Below are 16,697 nucleotides of genomic sequence, written 5' to 3' on the forward strand. Positions count from 1 at the left end.
TTCTCTTTCCAGTAGTTGCACCAGGGGCCCTGGTTCTGGCCAGGGTGTCCACTGGCCCAGCCTAGCCACATGGCCGCTGTTGCCAGGACAGGCAGCTCTGACCGGCTAGGCCTGGTCACATGCTCACCTCTCATGCCTGGGGGAGGTGGGCCAGTCTGGGCAGAAGGTGGAGCTGGTTTGGGAGCCACAGGCCTCTCTCAGTTCCTCCTGCTTTCCTGTTTTCACTCATCAAACACCGTGATGCCTGCTCTCTGCCCGGCTCATGAGTCTCCACTGCTGCTCAGCAGGGGCCACAGCAGGTGTAGGCCTGCCCCTGGGGGGCTCGCGGCCTCCAGGCCTGGGGGAGATGGACGGTGCACGGCTGAGATATCAGCATGTGGTCCAGGCCCGCAGCCTCCATCTGCCCGCTTCTTCCCCGGCCTCCCCAGGCCTCACGTCTGCCCAGCCACTTCCTCCGGACTCTGCCTCTCAGAAAGTGCCAAGTTAGCCATCAGAATCTGCCCGCCCACTGCCCTGCCCTGCCCCACATCGGTTCACTGGGGGATGATGAATTTCCTGAAGTAACACTGGTGACGCTGACACGCAGGATGATGCACCCCAGTCCTTTTTGCTTTTTTTTTTTTTTTTGGTACCAGGGATTGAACTTGGTGGCACTCGGCCACTGAGTCACGTCCCCAGCCCTGTTTTGTGTTTTATTAGAGACAGGGTCTCACTGAGTTGCTCAGGGCCTCGCTAAATTGCTGAGGCTGGCTTTGAACTCGTGATCCTCCTGCCCCAGCCTCCTGAGCTGCTGGGATGACAGGCGCAGGCCACTGCCCCCGGCCCATTTTTTTGCTTTTTTGAGAGTCTTGCTGAGTTGCCAAGGCTGACCTCCAACTCGGGATTCTCCTGCCTTGAGGCTCATTTGAGGCCAATGGAAACAGGGATGGTCAGCTTGGGCACTGCGGGTGCCGGCCCTCTTCCTGCCCGTGTGTTTGCAGGGCTTGGGGGCTGTGCGGACCGGGCGAGGCGGTGGAGGCCGGGCGAGGCGGTGGCTCTGTGGCTCGGTGGGTCTCTGCACCGCTGTGAGGGTGTGACAGAGCCTGGGGCCTCAGGTCATGGACGGTCCCTGGGTGTGCGCTGCGTGCCCGTGTCTGTGCGTCTCACTGACGACCTGTTTGTCCATTTGTGGCTGTGCTTGTGGACTGTTCGGAGGGTCACGGGCTCCCTGTGGCCGGGGACCCCCTGCTCGTTTTACGTGTGTTGTCCAGTCCTGCAGCGGCCGAGGGCCGGCCTCTGCTTTGTCCTCTTATGGGACACCGTGCCGTGGAGGGGGAGCTGCTTTTCCTAGGCGGTGTGCGGGGGGTTCACAGTGTCCTGCCGCAGTGCCCAGTCTGGGTTTGTGGCCTGCCCACGTCCCCTGGGTGTTGGCCTTGGCTCCCGTCCCTACCCCAAGCTGGGGGTTGGAGCTGGAGCTGGCACTGGGGTCAGGGCAGCTGCGTCCTGGTTCTGCTGTGTCCGGAGCTTGGAGACCCCGGGGCCAGAGGCCTGCCCTTGGCTTTCCCGTGTGTCCCCGGGTCCCCGTGTCCCCGTGAGGCTGTTGTGGAGGGAGGGAGAGCAGCACGGCCGTCCTGAAAGCCTGGGGGTGCCCGTGGCCTCGTCACCCAGGATGCCTCTGTGCGGGTGCCGTGCGGGGCTCTGCTCTCTCTGTCCCCGACCCCGGGGCTGAGCCTTCTGGAGGGACTGCTGGGTGCAGGACTGGGGCCCGCGTGGCCCTCGTCCCCGCAGTGCTGCCCTGTAGGCTCCTGGCCAGCGGCACCCCCGGGCGCCTCCCTCCTGGCCTGTGCCCTCAGGCCGTGTCCTTGCCTTGCAGAAGGACAAGTTCTGCGTCTATGAGGAGTACTGCAGCAACCACGAGAAGGCCCTGCGGCTGCTAGTGGAGCTCAACAAGGCCCCCGCCGCCCGCGCCTTCCTCCTGGTGAGTGTGCCCCGGGCTGTCCCCCGCAGGGCTCCTGGGTGGGGCGGGCATGGGAGGCTCTTCTCGTGGCCAGTGGGAGGCCTTGTCCATCCCAGAGGTCCCATCAAGACTCGGCTCATGCCCAGTGGCCATAAATACTGAGGTGCCATAACAGCCTGGAAGGGGATGAGCCCGACCAGGTTCCAGTAAAACTTCATCTGCAAAATCAGGCCGCAGGCGGTCAGCTCTGCCAGCTCCCAATAAAAATGGCGGCAGTCATGGTTAATAATGGTAATGACGTCATAGAATAATACTACTAGTATCATTGGTATCATTAGGGTCATTTGCTTATGATTGAAAGAAAATTTAAATAAAATTGGCTGAGCAAAGTGACAAGAAAGATAATGGGTTCACCTGTGCAGTTTTCTAAGAAGGTCAAGACCTGAGGGGCTTCAGGTGCAGCTGAGCCCAGGTGTCAGATCTCATCGCCGGGATGTGCTCAAGACTCAGACTCCACTCTTCTCTTCGTTATCTTCAGGGGGACTTCTGTGACCCCACAGTACTAAGGGGCTTTCTAAACTTCATGCTTGGAAGGTGACTTAGCTCATCCGAGGTCCAGTCAGGTCTTTGGCCTCTAAGTCCTCTCTCCATTCATGATGCCCTCCTGTGCTGTTTAGTTCATCTTATTTCTCAGTTGTCAATGGACCTTTATTTTATTCATATTTTTTGGTGCTGAGAATCGAACCCAGGGCCTCACACCGGCCAGGCAAGCGCTCTGCCCCTGAGCCCCACCCAGCCCCCGAGCTGGCTTTGATCAGCTGCAGTGAGTTCAGACCTGGGCGTGGTGGGGACTGTGCCCCGGGCCCCCAGGGAGCAGCCGCGTCATCACAGTCCCCGGGCGCAGCCTCCCTAGCGCATCTCCAGGATTCTGCTTCAGAACATTCGCCCCTGGGGCGAGGGGTCTGGCCTGGCCTGGGCCCGGACAGTGTCTGGGGGGCAGGTGGTGGCTGTTTCCTTCTGTCCCAGGCACGTGGCCTGCGCGAGCTGACGTGTCCCCCTCCTGCCCTGTGCCTGCCACAGCCCCTGTCTGCACTTGGGTTCATCAAACACTCGGTGCTGACTGCAGAGCTGGGCCCTCCCTGCAGCACAGGACGCAGGGGCCACCTTTCTGCCCCGCCTGTCCACTTCGGGCAGCACCGCCTTGCCCCGCCCCACTGCCCAGCCGGGGAGCTCCCAGCTCAGCCTCCCGCCCCCGAGCATTCCCCTGGCCACTCAGGGCCTGCGAGGCAGGAGGGTGCCAGGAGGCCAGGCTGAGGAAGGAGCCCCCCCTCGGTCCCTGCTGTCCCTTGGTCCCTGCTGTCCCCTTCCTGGTGGGCCAGATGCTCTTTCTGACGGCAGCTGGGCCAGGCCTGCGGGCAGGGGAGGACGCGAGGTGCCAGCGCCGTGCCATCTGTCTCTTCCTCTCCCGTCTCCAGCTCTCGGCCACCTGCAGAAGAGCTGTCACTCGCCTGTCGTCAGGTGTCAAAGCCTCGGGGACCACAGAATCTGGCTCTCTGCTTGGGCACACTGAGTGGCAGGCAGGGACGCCAGTGTCCTCTGCATGAGTTTTCTTGTCCATTAACTGGTGACAGTTTGTTCGCTCATCAGCTTCTTACTGGGCACCTGTGATCTGCCTGGGGTCATTCTAAGTCCTGTGACTGCCACAGTGAACAGGGCCAGGCGAGGGCCACCTTCCGGGGGGTGCAGGTGATAGGTCGCGGGGTATGAAGTTCTCTGGAGGGCGTGAAGCGGGCGGGGGTGGCGGGGTATCTTGAGGGAGTTGGGACGTGCTGCTGTCTAGGTCGCTCTTTGGAGAAACTGTCTCAGCTCATGTTTAAGCAGAGATGTGGGTTAAGTGAGGGGGCAGGGTGACCTGGAGGCTGCAGGTGCAAAGGCCCTGAGGTGGGCGTGTGCTCGAGGAACAGCAGCAAGGCCCGGGCAGTGGAGCAAAGAGCCGGAGGAGACAGAGAGGGAAAACCAGCAACGGCAGCCACTTGGTCCTTGGAGAGCCTGAGAGTTTTGAAAACTTCGTTTTCTGTGTGTGTGTGTGTGTGTGTGTGTGTGTGTGTGTGTATGCTGATGGGCCTTTATTTTATTCATTTATTTATGTTCTGGGTTGAGAGTCGAACCCAGGGCCTCCCATGTTAGACAAGGGCCCTGCCCTAGCCCCAGCCCAGCCCTGAGAAACCTTTTCACTGAGCTGCTTCAGGCACAGTGAGTGTCCTTGCAGGGGGGACACCACACCTGTCTGCCCCCAGGGGCCACCGCGGAGCCCACGGTTGGGACGTTCCTGCAGCAGAGGTTCCTCAGGCTCCTCCAGTCTGCCCTCTGGGCCCCGGGGTGACCTGGCTGTCCCTCTCAGCCACGGTCGGTTTTTCCCTGCGGACTCTCCCGAATCGGCTTGGGCTCTGGCCGTTTCGTCGACTCCCGCCGTGAGCTGCGGCCGCGGGACGGCACGGGGCCCTCTCGGGGCTTCTTCTCTGTGCCCCCCTCCTCCCTGTAAGGACAGAGTCATGGATTCAGGGTCCCCCCAGTCCTCGTGATAGTAATCACACCTGTCAAGATCCTATTCACCAAATCAGGCCCCATCCTAAGGTTCTGGGGGACGCGGCATTTTGGGGATCACCACTCAAAACCACTGAGGGCTGCTGGAGCAGTGGCTGAGAACAGGCCGTGGGGACAGTTGGGTCCCCACAGTGTGAAGGCCTGTGCTGCTCTGGGGCCTGGAGGAGGCGGCTAGGTGGGCCGCGGGGCGGGGCCGGCCCTGCCCAGGGGGCGCACACTCCGCTGAGGGTGGGTCAGGTTCAGGTGCTGTGACAGGCCAGGTGAGGTGGCCACGCCTTTGACCCCAGCAGCTTAGGCGGAGGCAGGAGGGAGAGTTTGAGGCCAGCCTCAGCAACTTAGCGAGGCCTGTCTCAAAGTGCAAAAGGGGGCCGGGGGTAGCCCAGTGACAGAGCGCCCCTGGGTCCAGTGCCAGTGCCAAAAACAGGAAAAGAAAAGGGCTGTGGCTTCCCGTGGCTGTTCCGTGACTGTCCTGTGGCTGTCCCTTGGCCGTCCAGGCGGGGCGTCGGGCAGGCGGCCAGAGCCAGAGGTGGCGTGGAAGCCCGTCCGAGTGTGCGGTGTGCAGTGGCGTTCGAGGCCGGGTCGGGTGGTGTGTGGAGGGGAGGGAGGGGCCAGGGTGGCCTCGAAGTGGCCCCCTCACCTGGACCTCTCTCAGGTCATTCTGGAGAGTGGGGTGGCACTGTGTGTGCGAGGCTCCTCTCCCTTTTAAACGAAGGGGGGTGTGAGCTGTGGCCGGACGGTCCTGTGGGGACGCCTTGGTCCTGGACGGAGACCGGCCTTCTGCAGCCAGCCCTGGTCTGTTGGAAAGAGCCCCTGCCCGGGCTCCCTGCCCCCTGCCTGGAACTGACGTCACCAGGGCAGCTGGTGGCCAGCGCTGGCTCAGAGGACAAAGGCCTGAGTGTGGGCAGCGTGGGCCTGGCACCTCCCCACCGCGGCCCGGGTCCCCGTCTGTGCTGGGGCAGACACGGTGGCGGGAGCAGAGCGGCCCAGCCACCAGGGACCTGGGTGGCAGAGCCGCCCCTCCAAGGAGGAGACACCGTGGGTGCTGCAGGGAGGTGGGGCAGCGCGGGTGCCTGGGCCCGTGTCTGTGCCAGGCTTCCCCAGTGCCACTGGTCCCCAGGCTCCCTGTGCGTGAAGCCAGGCACAGTGGCCGCCATGTGGTTCTCTGGCCTTATCTTCCCTTAACCGTACGCGGGCATTTGTTTGCTGGGCAGTTCCCTGCGCTTGGGTGGGTGCCCAGGCTCAGCACCCATGAACAGACAGGTGAAGGATGATGGGGGACCCCATCCCAGGATCTGTCCTCTGCCAGTCTGTGGGGAGGTGCGGAAGAGGAGGGCTGAGCCGCTCAGGGAGGAGTGCAGGCGGCCTGTCCACGTGTGTCCACTGTGCATGGCTGAGCCTTGGGGACCCGAGACCGTCCACTGTAGACATTATAATTCAGGCTCCCACCACCCAAAAAATGGCCTTAGGTTGGAGCCCCCTCCCCCCAGGAGAGGATAGTCCCTCGAGGGTGACGATGGTTGGGTGGAATGGTGGCCTACAGGGGGACCCAGGAGGAGGGGGTCCTGGCCCGGGAGTCCAGGTGGGGGCTGGGAAGCAGCATCGAGGTTCCAAGCCCAGGGCCCTCGTCGGCTGCCTGCTCGGTGCCACCTCTGTGGCCCGCTGGTTCTGGGGTGACTGACGGGGTGACCTGTATGACAGGCTGAACCTCCCAAACTCCAGACACGGGAAGAGCAAGTCTCAGTGGGCAGGGCTCAGTGGGCAGGGCCGGAGCCCTGGGCCTGCTGGGCTCCCGGGAGGCCCCGCCCTGGCCAGCAGTGCCCACGTCCCTAGCTGTGGGGAGGGGATCGTGGCGCATGCAGCCTCTGCTCTTCCTCTGCTGCCCAGGGTGCGCTGCCGGGGCTCCCCACGTGGCCCTGTGGGGTGCACTCCTGGGGTCACCACGTGGCCGTGTGGGGTGCACTCCTGGGGTCACCACGTGGCCGTGTGGGGTGCGCTTCTGGGGTCACCACGTGGCCCTGTGGGGTGCGCTTCTGGGGTCACCACGTGGCCCTGTGGGGTGCGCTCCTGGGGTCACCACGTGGCCGTGTGGGGTGCGCTCCTGGGGTCACCACGTGGCCGTGTGGGGTGCGCTCCTGGGGTCACCACGTGGCCGTGTGGGGTGCGCTCCTGGGGTCACCACGTGGCCCTGTGGGGTGCGCTCCTGGGGTCACCACGTGGCCCTGTGGGGTGTGCTCCTGGGGTCACCACGTGGCCCTGTGGGGTGTGCTCCTGGGGTCACCACGTGGCCGTGTGGGGTGCGCTTCTGGGGTCACCACATGGCCCTGTGGGGTGCGCTTCTGGGGTCACCACGTGGCCGTGTGGGGTGCGCTTTGGGCCGTGTGAGTCCCTGGCGGCCCGACGTCCACAGAGGGGCAAGTGTCCCTACCTTCCAGCTGGGAGCCAGCCAGGGCGCCTCTCAGTTCTTGCTCTTTGGAACGAGGCCATTTGGCCGGTCTGGGCCCCTGTCCCCTGTCCCCTGGTACGTGTGTGGTGAAGTCTCCCTTCCCCAGGACTCAGCCGGCTTCTCTGCAGAGGGCCAGTAGCGACGTCTCAGGTCTCCCAACGGTTTGGTCTCTTCTGCAGCCGCTGGCCTCTGCCTCCATGTTTGGAAGCGGCCAGAGGAGGCGGCAGTGGATGTGCTCTACGAGACTTCCAGCCAGGGGCAGCAGGACGGGGCCCATGGTCCACCACCCCCGTGAGGCCTCACCTCTCCTGGGGTCATGAATTTTCTTTCTCGGCGCTGCTTTGTGATTCCTTGGGAACGTGAGGGCACCCGGCCCTGTGCTGCCCTTGGTGAGTTAACGAGGGTCTCTGTTCCTTTGCAGAGCTGTATGCTGCTGGGAGGCCGGAAGACCACGGACATCCCCCTGGAGGGCTACCTGCTGTCTCCCATCCAGCGGATCTGCAAGTACCCGCTGCTGCTCAAGGTGAGCCGCGCCCTTCCAGCCACGGCTTCCCAGAGGGAGGAGGGGTGGCGCCCAGCCCAGGACTGGGCACAAGGGCCCTTCACCAAGCTCTGTTCCTGGGAAGCAGGGAAAGAGGAGGCACAGGGGCTGGGTTGGCAGCCAACCACCGTCCACGGCCTGCGTGTCCTGCCCTGCCCAGCAACTGGTCCGGCCTGGGTCCTGCAGGCCAGGCTCAGGCCTTCTGCTTGCCTGGGAGATCGGAGGCTTGGTTCTGGGTGTCGGAGACCCTGGGGCAGATCAGAGCTGAGGGACAGTGGTCCACCGTCTGCTGTCTCAGCCCTGCACAGCTGCCATGGTCCTGGCCCTGTCCCGAGGGCCTGTCCTGAGGGCCTGTGTCTGACGACGCTTCCTGGGCTCCCTGCTTGGCAGGTTCTGGGCTGGTGCCCCCCTCTGGGACCCTGGTGCCCCCTCTGGGATCCTGGTGCCCCCCTCTGGGACCCTGGTGCCCCCCTCCGGGACCCTGGTGCCTATGGGACCCTGGTGCCCTTGGGACCCTGGTGCCCCCTCTGGGACCCTGGTGCCCCCCCTGGGACCCTGGTGCCCCCTCTGGGACCCTGGTGCCCCCCCGGGACCCTGGTGCCCCCTCTGGGACCCTGGTGCCCCCCCTGGGACCCTGGTGCCCCCTCTGGGACCCTGGTGCCCCCCCGGGACCCTGGTGCCCCCCGCGGGACCCTGGTGCCCCCTCTGGGACCCTGGTGCCCGTGGGACCCTGGTGCCCGTGGGACCCTGGCTCCGTATGCTGGAAGGTGAGGGGGAGGGAGCCAGCGAGACCTTGAACGTGTCCCTGATGGAGAAAGTCGGGCTCGGGCCTCGGAGCTGGCCCAGGCCCCGTGGCCCTCAGCTCTGTGGGGACCAGGCCTGTGCTGTGTGGCTCTCCGGTGCCGCCTCTGGCCCCGTCCTTGGCTGCTCACCGTCCCTGGGGGAACGAGAGGGAGGTCTGTGGTGGTTCTGGCCGCTGCTCTGGGCCCTGGCAGTGACCTGCCGCGGCTCAGAAGCTCCGGTGGCACCTGGGTGTTGGTGGCGCGGGGACCAGGACGGCCCGCAGAGCTGCTTCTCCAGACACACTCGGTGTCTCTTCCACCTTGAGGTGGCCATGCTGCGGGGCGTGATGGGCAGCCCGCCGCCCCCAGAGCCAGCCGCGGGGCCTGGGTTGCTGGCCGTGAGCGAAGCGTGGCGTCACATTTGTAAAGGGTCATAAACAGGACAAAGAGCAGAAGCCAGCTGTGGCCAGCGGAGCTGAGGGTCGACACCCGGTCCTCACAGAGACACTGGGCTGCCCCGGGGCCGGAGCCGGGCTTCGCAGCAGAGGCCTCTGGGTGTGGTTCCAGCCCTGCCGTGACCCTGTGACCTGGAGAGGCCACGCCGTGACCTGGAGAGGCCACGCCGTGGCCTGTGTCAGTGTCTTGTGGTCACCCAGGGTTCCGTCAACAGGGCTTCAAGGTTGTTGTGATGGGTCCAGGTGGGCGCAGCCCGCGAGGTGGACCCTGCGGCGAGCCCCGTTTTGGGGATGAGGTGGGTGGGAGGGAGCCGCTGCCTCGGCCTCATGGCGGGAGCCGGGGAGGCCATGGACGGGCTCCTTTAGACCCCGCCCACCTCAGGCACAGGCCTGTTGGGGCCATTGGTGGCCAGGGTCCTGGGTGTCGGGGTGCAGAGCTCAGTTCCCTGTCAGGCCCAGGGGACAGGTGGCCTGTGTTTCATGGCTCTGTGGCTCGTCTGCTGCTTTCCTGGGATCAAAACCTGGACCGGATGACCTGTGGCCACCAGCTGCCACCCAGGGCCACCGAGGGGTGTTCACTGTTTGGTTCCTGCTGGCCCTCCGCCTCCAGCTGTTTATGGGGGGGGGACAGGCGTGCTGGGCATGCCTGTCCAGCAGGGCAGCAGGACAGTCCCCTGTGGCGACACGCACGCCCCCTGCCTCCCAGCACTGCGCAGTGTCCTGGTCCCTGGCACCCACAGCGGGAGGTGTGCGTCAGCAGACCGCCTCTCCTCCCTGTCACACGCCCCATGAGCCTGAGCAGCTGAGCTGGACCGCCTGTCCCCTCCCGGGCACCACACCGCAGCTGTCCTGTGGGCCCTGGAGCCCGGGTGGTGTGGACGCAGGGCCCAGGAGCCGGTGGGGAGGGAGCAGCCCTGCAGCGCCTGAGCGTCGCCCAGGAACAGCCGGAACCTTCTACGGAGGCCCCTCGGCCAGCCCAGGAGGCGCCGGCATTCCCGGGCCCCGAGGGTTCCCATCAGCATTTCTCGGAAGTGACTCAGGCCTGGTGACACCTCTGGCGCACAGATGGCCCTGGGCACGGGCCGGCACCAGGCCCCTTGTTCCCCAAAGGCACTGGCTCTTGCTGGGCTCCTGCTGTGCAGGGGTGGCAGGCACAGCCCCGGAGTCACCGTCACAGACAGGACTTACAATGACCCCTGGCAGATCACAGGTGCCCAGTAAAAGCTGATGAATGAACAAACTGTCACCAGTTAATGGACAAGAAAACTCACGCAGAGGACACTGACGTCCCTGCCTGTACCTCTGCACATCCCTCCCTCCTCGCCCCCCGCACGTCCCTCCCCCCTCCCCTGCACCCCCGCATGTCCCTCCCCCCTGTACCCCCGGCACATCCCTCCCCCTCCCCCGCGTTCTGCAGCCCCCCCCCACTCTCACCAACCACATAAATGACTCATTACTCACGTCAATAGGTGCTAGTCGCCCTCCATGCCGAGTGCCTGAGGCAGGCGTTGATTTGAGAGGAAGGCCTTTCTAGGAAACGTTTAAAAGGTGGTAAACAGCACAGGGACTCAAAAGGCCAACTCTGGGGCCGGACTGGTTGGACTCACGATCTGCTGTGTGACCTTGGACAGCTGACCCACCTGGCGGGGTCACGTGACGGTCGCTGGGTGGCAGGAGTTTGTGTGCTCCCCTGTGGGTGCCTCCGCCTCCCCTCCCACGGACAGAGCCCTGGGCCTGGGCAGGAGCTCAGTGGACCCCGGGTCCTGGGCACAGGCGTCTGGGCTGGGGAAGGGGCCGGTCCTCAGGGAAGCAGGGCTCATTTCTGGGCGGCCCAGGGGCGGCAAGTGGCCGGGGCTTTGCAGTGCGTGTTCCGCAGGAGCCCTGCGGGGCGACAGGGGCTCGTGGTGCAGGTCTCCTCACAGACACCAGGGGTGCTGAGAGCTGCGTGTGTTGAGCACTTGCTGTATGCATGCGGTGCTTTCCGTAGTGTCTGGTTCGCCCCTGCCGATGTCCCAGTCCACCCCCCCGTCTTTCTCCTCGGAGGCCCTGTCCTCTCGCTGGGCCTGCGCTCTGTGGCTGCTCGGGGAGGTCACAGCGGGACCTGCCTCGAGCCCCGGGTGAAGCCTTCGCCACCGTCATCGCCAGCGTCCTTGTTGCTGGTGTTCGGTGGGGAAGCTGAGGCTCAGGAGGGCCGGGGCTGGCCCCAGCTCCCAGGGGCTCCCCCAAGAGCAGGGCAGACCCGACCCGAGAGAGCTGGTCTGCAGGGATGGCGCCTGGCCTTCCAGAGACAGAGGGGGGCGGTGGTCAGGCTGGGCCCGCGTCTGGGCACTTGCTGAAGGGAACTTCCTGTGCTGGTGCTGTCCAGGGGCGGGCGGGCGGGCTGGCAGGGGGAGGGGCCTGACGCTCTTGCCCCGTCTCTGAGGCCTGGCACGTCCCTGCCCAAGTCCCCCCCATGCCCGGCAGTGCCCCGCCTGTGATCAAGACTGGCCTGGCGTCCTGCGCGTCCCAGCCTGTGCCTGAGGTGGGGGCTGAGCTGGCAGAGGGGCGGGTGGCTGGGGTGAGCCTCACGCCCATCTTGAGTCCCCTAGGCCAGGGGTGTCTTGCGGCGCTGGGGATGGAACCCGGGCCTCGTGCATGCTGGGCAAACCCTGCGCCACCGAGCTGCATCCCCAGCCCCAAGACATGTTTCATGCCCATTTCACTAAGAAAACTGGGGCTGGGGCAGGATCCGTGGCCACCTCCGTGACCTGTCCTTCTCCTGTCTCTGTGTCTGTCTTTCCTCCTCCAGAGGCGCTGGCTCCTCGCTGTGCTTGTTTTATACCACTCGTGCCCCTGCCCCAGGCCCCTTGCACGTGCTGGTCCCTCTGCCCTGACACTCCTCCCTCATATTACTATAGGTCCCCCTCACTTCAGCCCGTGGCTGCTCGGATGTGAGCTCCTCCAGGGTCTCCCCGACCTCCCTGTTTGAAGTCACCTGCCCCAAACCCTGGTCTGCCTGGTCTTGTGTGTGTCCCTGCTTGGAGCTGGGTTCTGTCCATGACTCTGCTCCACTGGGACGTGCCGTCCACCAGGCGAGGAGGTTCATCTCCAGACCCCAGCTCTCTGCCTCTCTGCACCTCGAGGAGGTGCTTGGTGGCCTTTATAGGAGTGCACGAGTGACTTCCCAGCCCAGGTCACACGGGTCCCGCTAGGCCCCCACTGACGTCTCCCTCCTGCCTCTGCCCTGCCCAGGAGCTGGCCAAGAGGACCCCGGGCAAGCACCCCGACCACCCGGCGGTGCAGAGCGCCCTGCAGGCCATGAAGACGGTGTGCACCAACATCAACGAGACCAAGCGGCAGATGGAGAAGCTGGAAGCCCTGGAGCAGCTGCAGTCCCACATCGAGGGCTGGGAGGTGCGTGCGGCGGCGGGTCCTGCCTGGAGGGGCCGGTGGGCACAGCTGCAGGGTGAACCGGAGCCCGGGCAGGCTGGCCCCGTGTTCTGCTTCTCTTCCATAATGTTTATAAGAAAACTGCTCAGCTTTTCCCCCATTAAATCCAAGTAATTCAGGTCAGAAGTTTCTCTTGAAAAACTGGTGACGCTGGATGTGAGTGTCCCCATGGCAGCAGCTGCTGAGCCTCTGGTCCTTCGCAGCCCCCAGCTCCCCACTTACCTGTGGGCCTGGAGCCAGGGTCCACTGCAGGACAGGGCTCTGGCTGGCCACTTCCTGCTGGTGACTCCAGAGCCTCGTCTTCAGCTGCCGTGTGGCGGTGCTCCGTGGTGCTGTCCCGCGGTTCCCGGGACCTCCACCCGGCCTTCCTCGCATGATGGGAAGTTCCTGGAGGCTGTGGGGGACTGGGGGTGCTGGTCAGCCCAGTCGAGCGGGGGTCAGGCATGGGCCAGGCTCTGGGCGAGGCCTCTGGCTCTGCAGGCCCTGGGGTCCCCGGCTGGTGGCTCTTGCTGTGTGAGGGCCCTAGTGTTCCTTCCTGCACTGGGGCAGCCGGGCGCCGCGGCACGGCGGGGGTCGGCCGTGTGTGGGGCAGCGGGTTCCGCCCTGGCACCTGCGTGGCCCTGCCCTCCTGCTGGCCTTCTGCCGGGGAGGGTGGAAGACAGAGCCCCTTTCCCAGACTCCCTTGCAGCTTGGGTTTGGGGTGTGGTTTGGGGTTCGGCTGAGATCTGACCCAGCTCTTGAGCTCTGGAGGGTGGGGGCCACCGCTGCTGTTGGTGTGACCACGCGGCCAAGGCTGCTGGGGCGGCGCCAGCCAAGGGCCCAGGTCCCAGCTCCTGGAGTCGGGGTGGCAGTGGGCACCCCAGGCCTGGGACAGCTTTGCAGGTTGGCCCTGCCGGGTGTCCAGACGCGCCTGGGCAGCGTCCCTGTGAGTGCCACACGGACAGGCGGGGCTCTGATTGCTTCACACCCTGCAGGGGGGGGACAGCAGCCCCCCCCCCTCCAGCCGTGCCCTTGGGACCTGGGTGTCCTGCGGGTCTCCTGTATTCGGCTCTCTGGCCCTTCAGTGACTGACCCCCGCCCTCCCTGCCCATGATGCCTCTCTCCGCTCTGCTCCCTGCCGCTGACCGGCCGCTGCTCAGGTTGGCCATCGGCACACCTTTCTGAGGATTCGCCTCGGCCTCGTGGTGTCAGAGCCCGAGCTCTGAGAGCGCCCTGCTCTTTCCCGTGTGGCTCTATGGAGGTTGTGGGTTCAAAGCTGGAGGAGGTGGCCTGGCCTGGGCAGCGAGAGGCCCCCGTGGGAGAAAGTATTTTTCAAAAGACACAGAAAAAAATTCTCCTTTCATCTCATTGGCCAAGAGTGGGTCACATGGCCACTTTCAGGAACAAATAGAGTTGTTTCATTTAAGACGCTGTCTGTTTGGGCTTTGAGCTTCCTGACAGCCAAGGTAAAAAGAGCAGCATACCTAACCTACCGGACACTCATGTCAAAAAGGGGGGAAGTGACGGTCTTTCTGGAAGATCAAGAGTCTCCTGGCCACTTTCTCAGTGGGCCCCAGTGCAGGGACATTGGGCGGGCTCCTTGGAAGCCAGGGCAAGGTGATTTCCAGAAGCATCACGGGAACCTGAGGAGACAGGAGAGAAAGCCTCAAGCCCTTCCTGCCCCTGAAAATCCGCCCTCGGGGGCTCAGGGGCCCTTGTGTGGTCACTGCTTCTGGGTCCAGGTAGGAAGGCACTTGACCTCAGTGAGAACTGCTCCAGTATTGAGCACCGACTGCATGCTCCCAATGCTACAGGGACGGTACTGTTACTGTCCTGGTCTTCCGGATGTGGACAGTGAGGCCAGGGACTTGGTTCTGAGGCCCAGATCTGTGCCCTACAGACCGCCCTGGGCCCTTTCCTCCCGGGTGCTCCTCTGAGCGGTGTCTCTGAGGTGACTCTCGCGTCGCTCTGAGGGGGGCGAGGGGGCGAGGGGGGCGAGGGAGCGAGGGGGCGAGTGCTCCTTGGAGACACGGAGGGGCTTTCTGCAGGTAGGAGGGTTCCTCAGGGGAGTCGCGAAGGCGCAGGTGCGCCTGGACGGGTCCTGCTGGCTGGCCAAGCTGCGAGCAGTGGTGCCTGCCGGTGCCTGGTCCTGCCTGGGGACAGCCTGGCCGGCTGTAGCTCCGGTGACGCCCTGCTGTCTGCCCCTGCCCTCGTGCTGCTCTGGTTAGGTGGGTGGGTGCTCCTGGGATCTGGCCGGCTGGAGCCCGGGGGTCCCTCCCGGCCACCGTCCTCTGGTTGGTGTGGGCTGGGTCGGTTTGCTCTCCGTCACTGATTCGCTGGCCCCTTCCTGAGCCGCTGCCCCTTTTAGTCGTGAGACTGGCCTCATTGAACCCAGCTGCCTGTCCCCAGTCCCCGGTACTGACCGGCGAGGAAGTGGAAGCGGGTTGTGGTCCCTGGGAGGAGCAGGCCCCACCCGGGGCTCCCCACCTGGCTTCCTCCTCTGGAGGCCCTGGGCAGCGGGGGCCTCCCTTACAGGTGGCCGGGGCCGAGCTGGGTGTGGGGAGCGCGTGCCCTGGCTCGGCTGGGTGTGGGGCTGGTGCGTGGGCCCCTTCCTGGGTGAGCGCCTCCCGAGCGTGGCCTGGGCTGCTGCCCCGGGCCACCCCTGCAGAAGGGCCCCCAAGTGCAGGCCCCGGGGAGGGACCTTCGCAGGAGGCTCACGGTGACCAAGGGGACACACGTGTTCTCGGTGAGAGGGAAGCGTCCTAGCTGGCCCTGGACGCCCCGGGCAGGGGGCAGTCGGCTGGCCAGCTTGGATGGGGAGGAGGGAACCAGGTGCAGGACGAGGCTGTGAGGGCTGGGGACAGCTGCTCATGCTCATCCCCACTTCACCAGGGGCCACGCTGGCCTCCGCCTGGGCCTCCGGCCTGCTCATCACCCAATGTGGCGGTGCAGCTCGGTTGGGGCCGTGTGTCGGGGGAGGCCTCTGGGATGGGTGTTGCCCTGACCGGGGGGCACCTTGGCGCTGGGCCCCACCTGCGTATTGGACCCTTAGGAGCAGCTGTGCCTGGGCTCAGCCTCCCAGGGGGACTGCAGGGCTGGCAGGGGCACCCGGCCGGGAGGGCGCTGTGCTGATGCCTTTGGCCAGGCCGCGAGGCAGCGTCCTGAGCCGAGCGCTCTTCTCTCAGGCCCCCGAGGTAGCCTTGGCCACAGGGGCAGGGCCAGGGCTGCATGACCCTGGGGCTGTGTGGGCCAGGTACCAGGCCCTCTGGAGCCTGGAAGGGACCCAGCAGGGTGAGTGGGCAGGGCAGGGCAAGGAGGAGGCTGCTGGCTGCCCTGTGCTGGCCGCGGCAGTTGACGGAGCCTGGTCCCTTCCTGTTGGTGAGGACGGGTCCCAGGGCCTCCGCAGCAGCTCTGAGTCTGCAGCAGGCGCCTCCCTCGCTGGGGACCATCAGAGACCCGCCTGCAGGCCCCGTGCGACGAGGCCTGTGATCCCCATGACCAGGGGGCTGAGGCGGGACGGTGGCAAGTTCAAGGCTGGCCTGGGCAGACCTTGTCTTGAGATAAAAGATTAAAAGGGCTGGGGACATAAGTGAGGGGTGAGGTGCCCCTGGGCTCAATCCCCAGTACTGCAAGTCAATTAAAAAATCAAAATAAAAACTCAGGGAAACAGATCAGGCTGCAGGGTGCCTGTGCCCAGGGCCGTGTGCCCCCCCCCCAAGGGTAGGAGCCCACCGGCCCCGTCCTGGACCCACAGCCTCGACCACGAGCCAGTGGTGTCCCAGGACAGTGGTCTCTGGCACCCCTGTGAGTGGGTTTGCTGCACCTGGCTGGCCCCGGGCATGGGGAGCCTGACCACCCAGCAGTGGGGAGCCTGTGGCTGGCTGTGTAGAGCCCGTTCCCCGACGGGGTCTCAGGGTCCCGGGTCAGCAGGTCTCCCTGACTCCAGCTCCCGTCGGTTCCTGGTTGAGCGCGTGCCTGGGGAGTCTGAGTGGCCCTCTCTCCGCGGCTCGTCTCCAGGCAGGGACGGTGAGGTCTCTCGTCCCTCCCTTGGTGGAGCCCGCTGGCCTGCCACAGGCCCTTTGCAGCATATTCCAGAGCCTCGACGTCAGGGCCCTGCTGTCCACCTGGTGACAGCTGGGGGACAGGTGCTGGCCCCAGGGAGCTGCAGAGGTTGGAGGGCGGGTCCCTCCAGCCCCACTGCCACCCCCTCCTGCCCCAGGGCTGCCGGCCTTGGAAAGGAGGCCCCTGGCCTGCACCATCACGTGACCGTGCCTGGTGCAAGGGAGGCTGTGGTGGGCACTCCCAGGGGACAGGAGGAGGGCCAGGACCCGGGCCCTCAGCTGGCCTCCTGTGTCCACGGGCCTTTCCCGCTGCCCCACGCAGCCCACGGCTCTCTGCTCTGGCCGCTCTTCTGGGGCTCCACAAGCCCCTCGGTCCGGCTGAGGACTCCTCCCAGCTGCTCCCGCCCGTCCCTCCCTCAGCCTGTCCAAGGCCAGCTCGCTCCCCCCGCCGTCCCCAGCCACGCCAC

At 65.3% G+C, this 16,697-nt stretch overlaps 1 protein-coding gene across 2 annotated transcripts in view; it reads left to right on the plus strand.

Moving 5' to 3' along the window:
• Positions 1-16,697, plus strand: part of Prex1 (phosphatidylinositol-3,4,5-trisphosphate dependent Rac exchange factor 1) — a 127,264-nt gene that overhangs the window by 60,023 nt on the left and 50,544 nt on the right. For both annotated transcript variants that reach the window (XM_026390934.2, XM_077799630.1), the window contains exons 4-6: positions 1,853-1,957; positions 7,405-7,506; positions 11,993-12,154. In XM_026390934.2, the coding sequence (XP_026246719.2) occupies positions 1,853-1,957; positions 7,405-7,506; positions 11,993-12,154 (369 nt within the window). The remainder of the gene's footprint in view (positions 1-1,852; positions 1,958-7,404; positions 7,507-11,992; positions 12,155-16,697) is intronic.

Source organism: Urocitellus parryii, chromosome 6 (genome assembly GCF_045843805.1).
Source record: "Urocitellus parryii isolate mUroPar1 chromosome 6, mUroPar1.hap1, whole genome shotgun sequence".
Classification (NCBI taxonomy): Eukaryota; Metazoa; Chordata; class Mammalia; order Rodentia; family Sciuridae; genus Urocitellus; species Urocitellus parryii.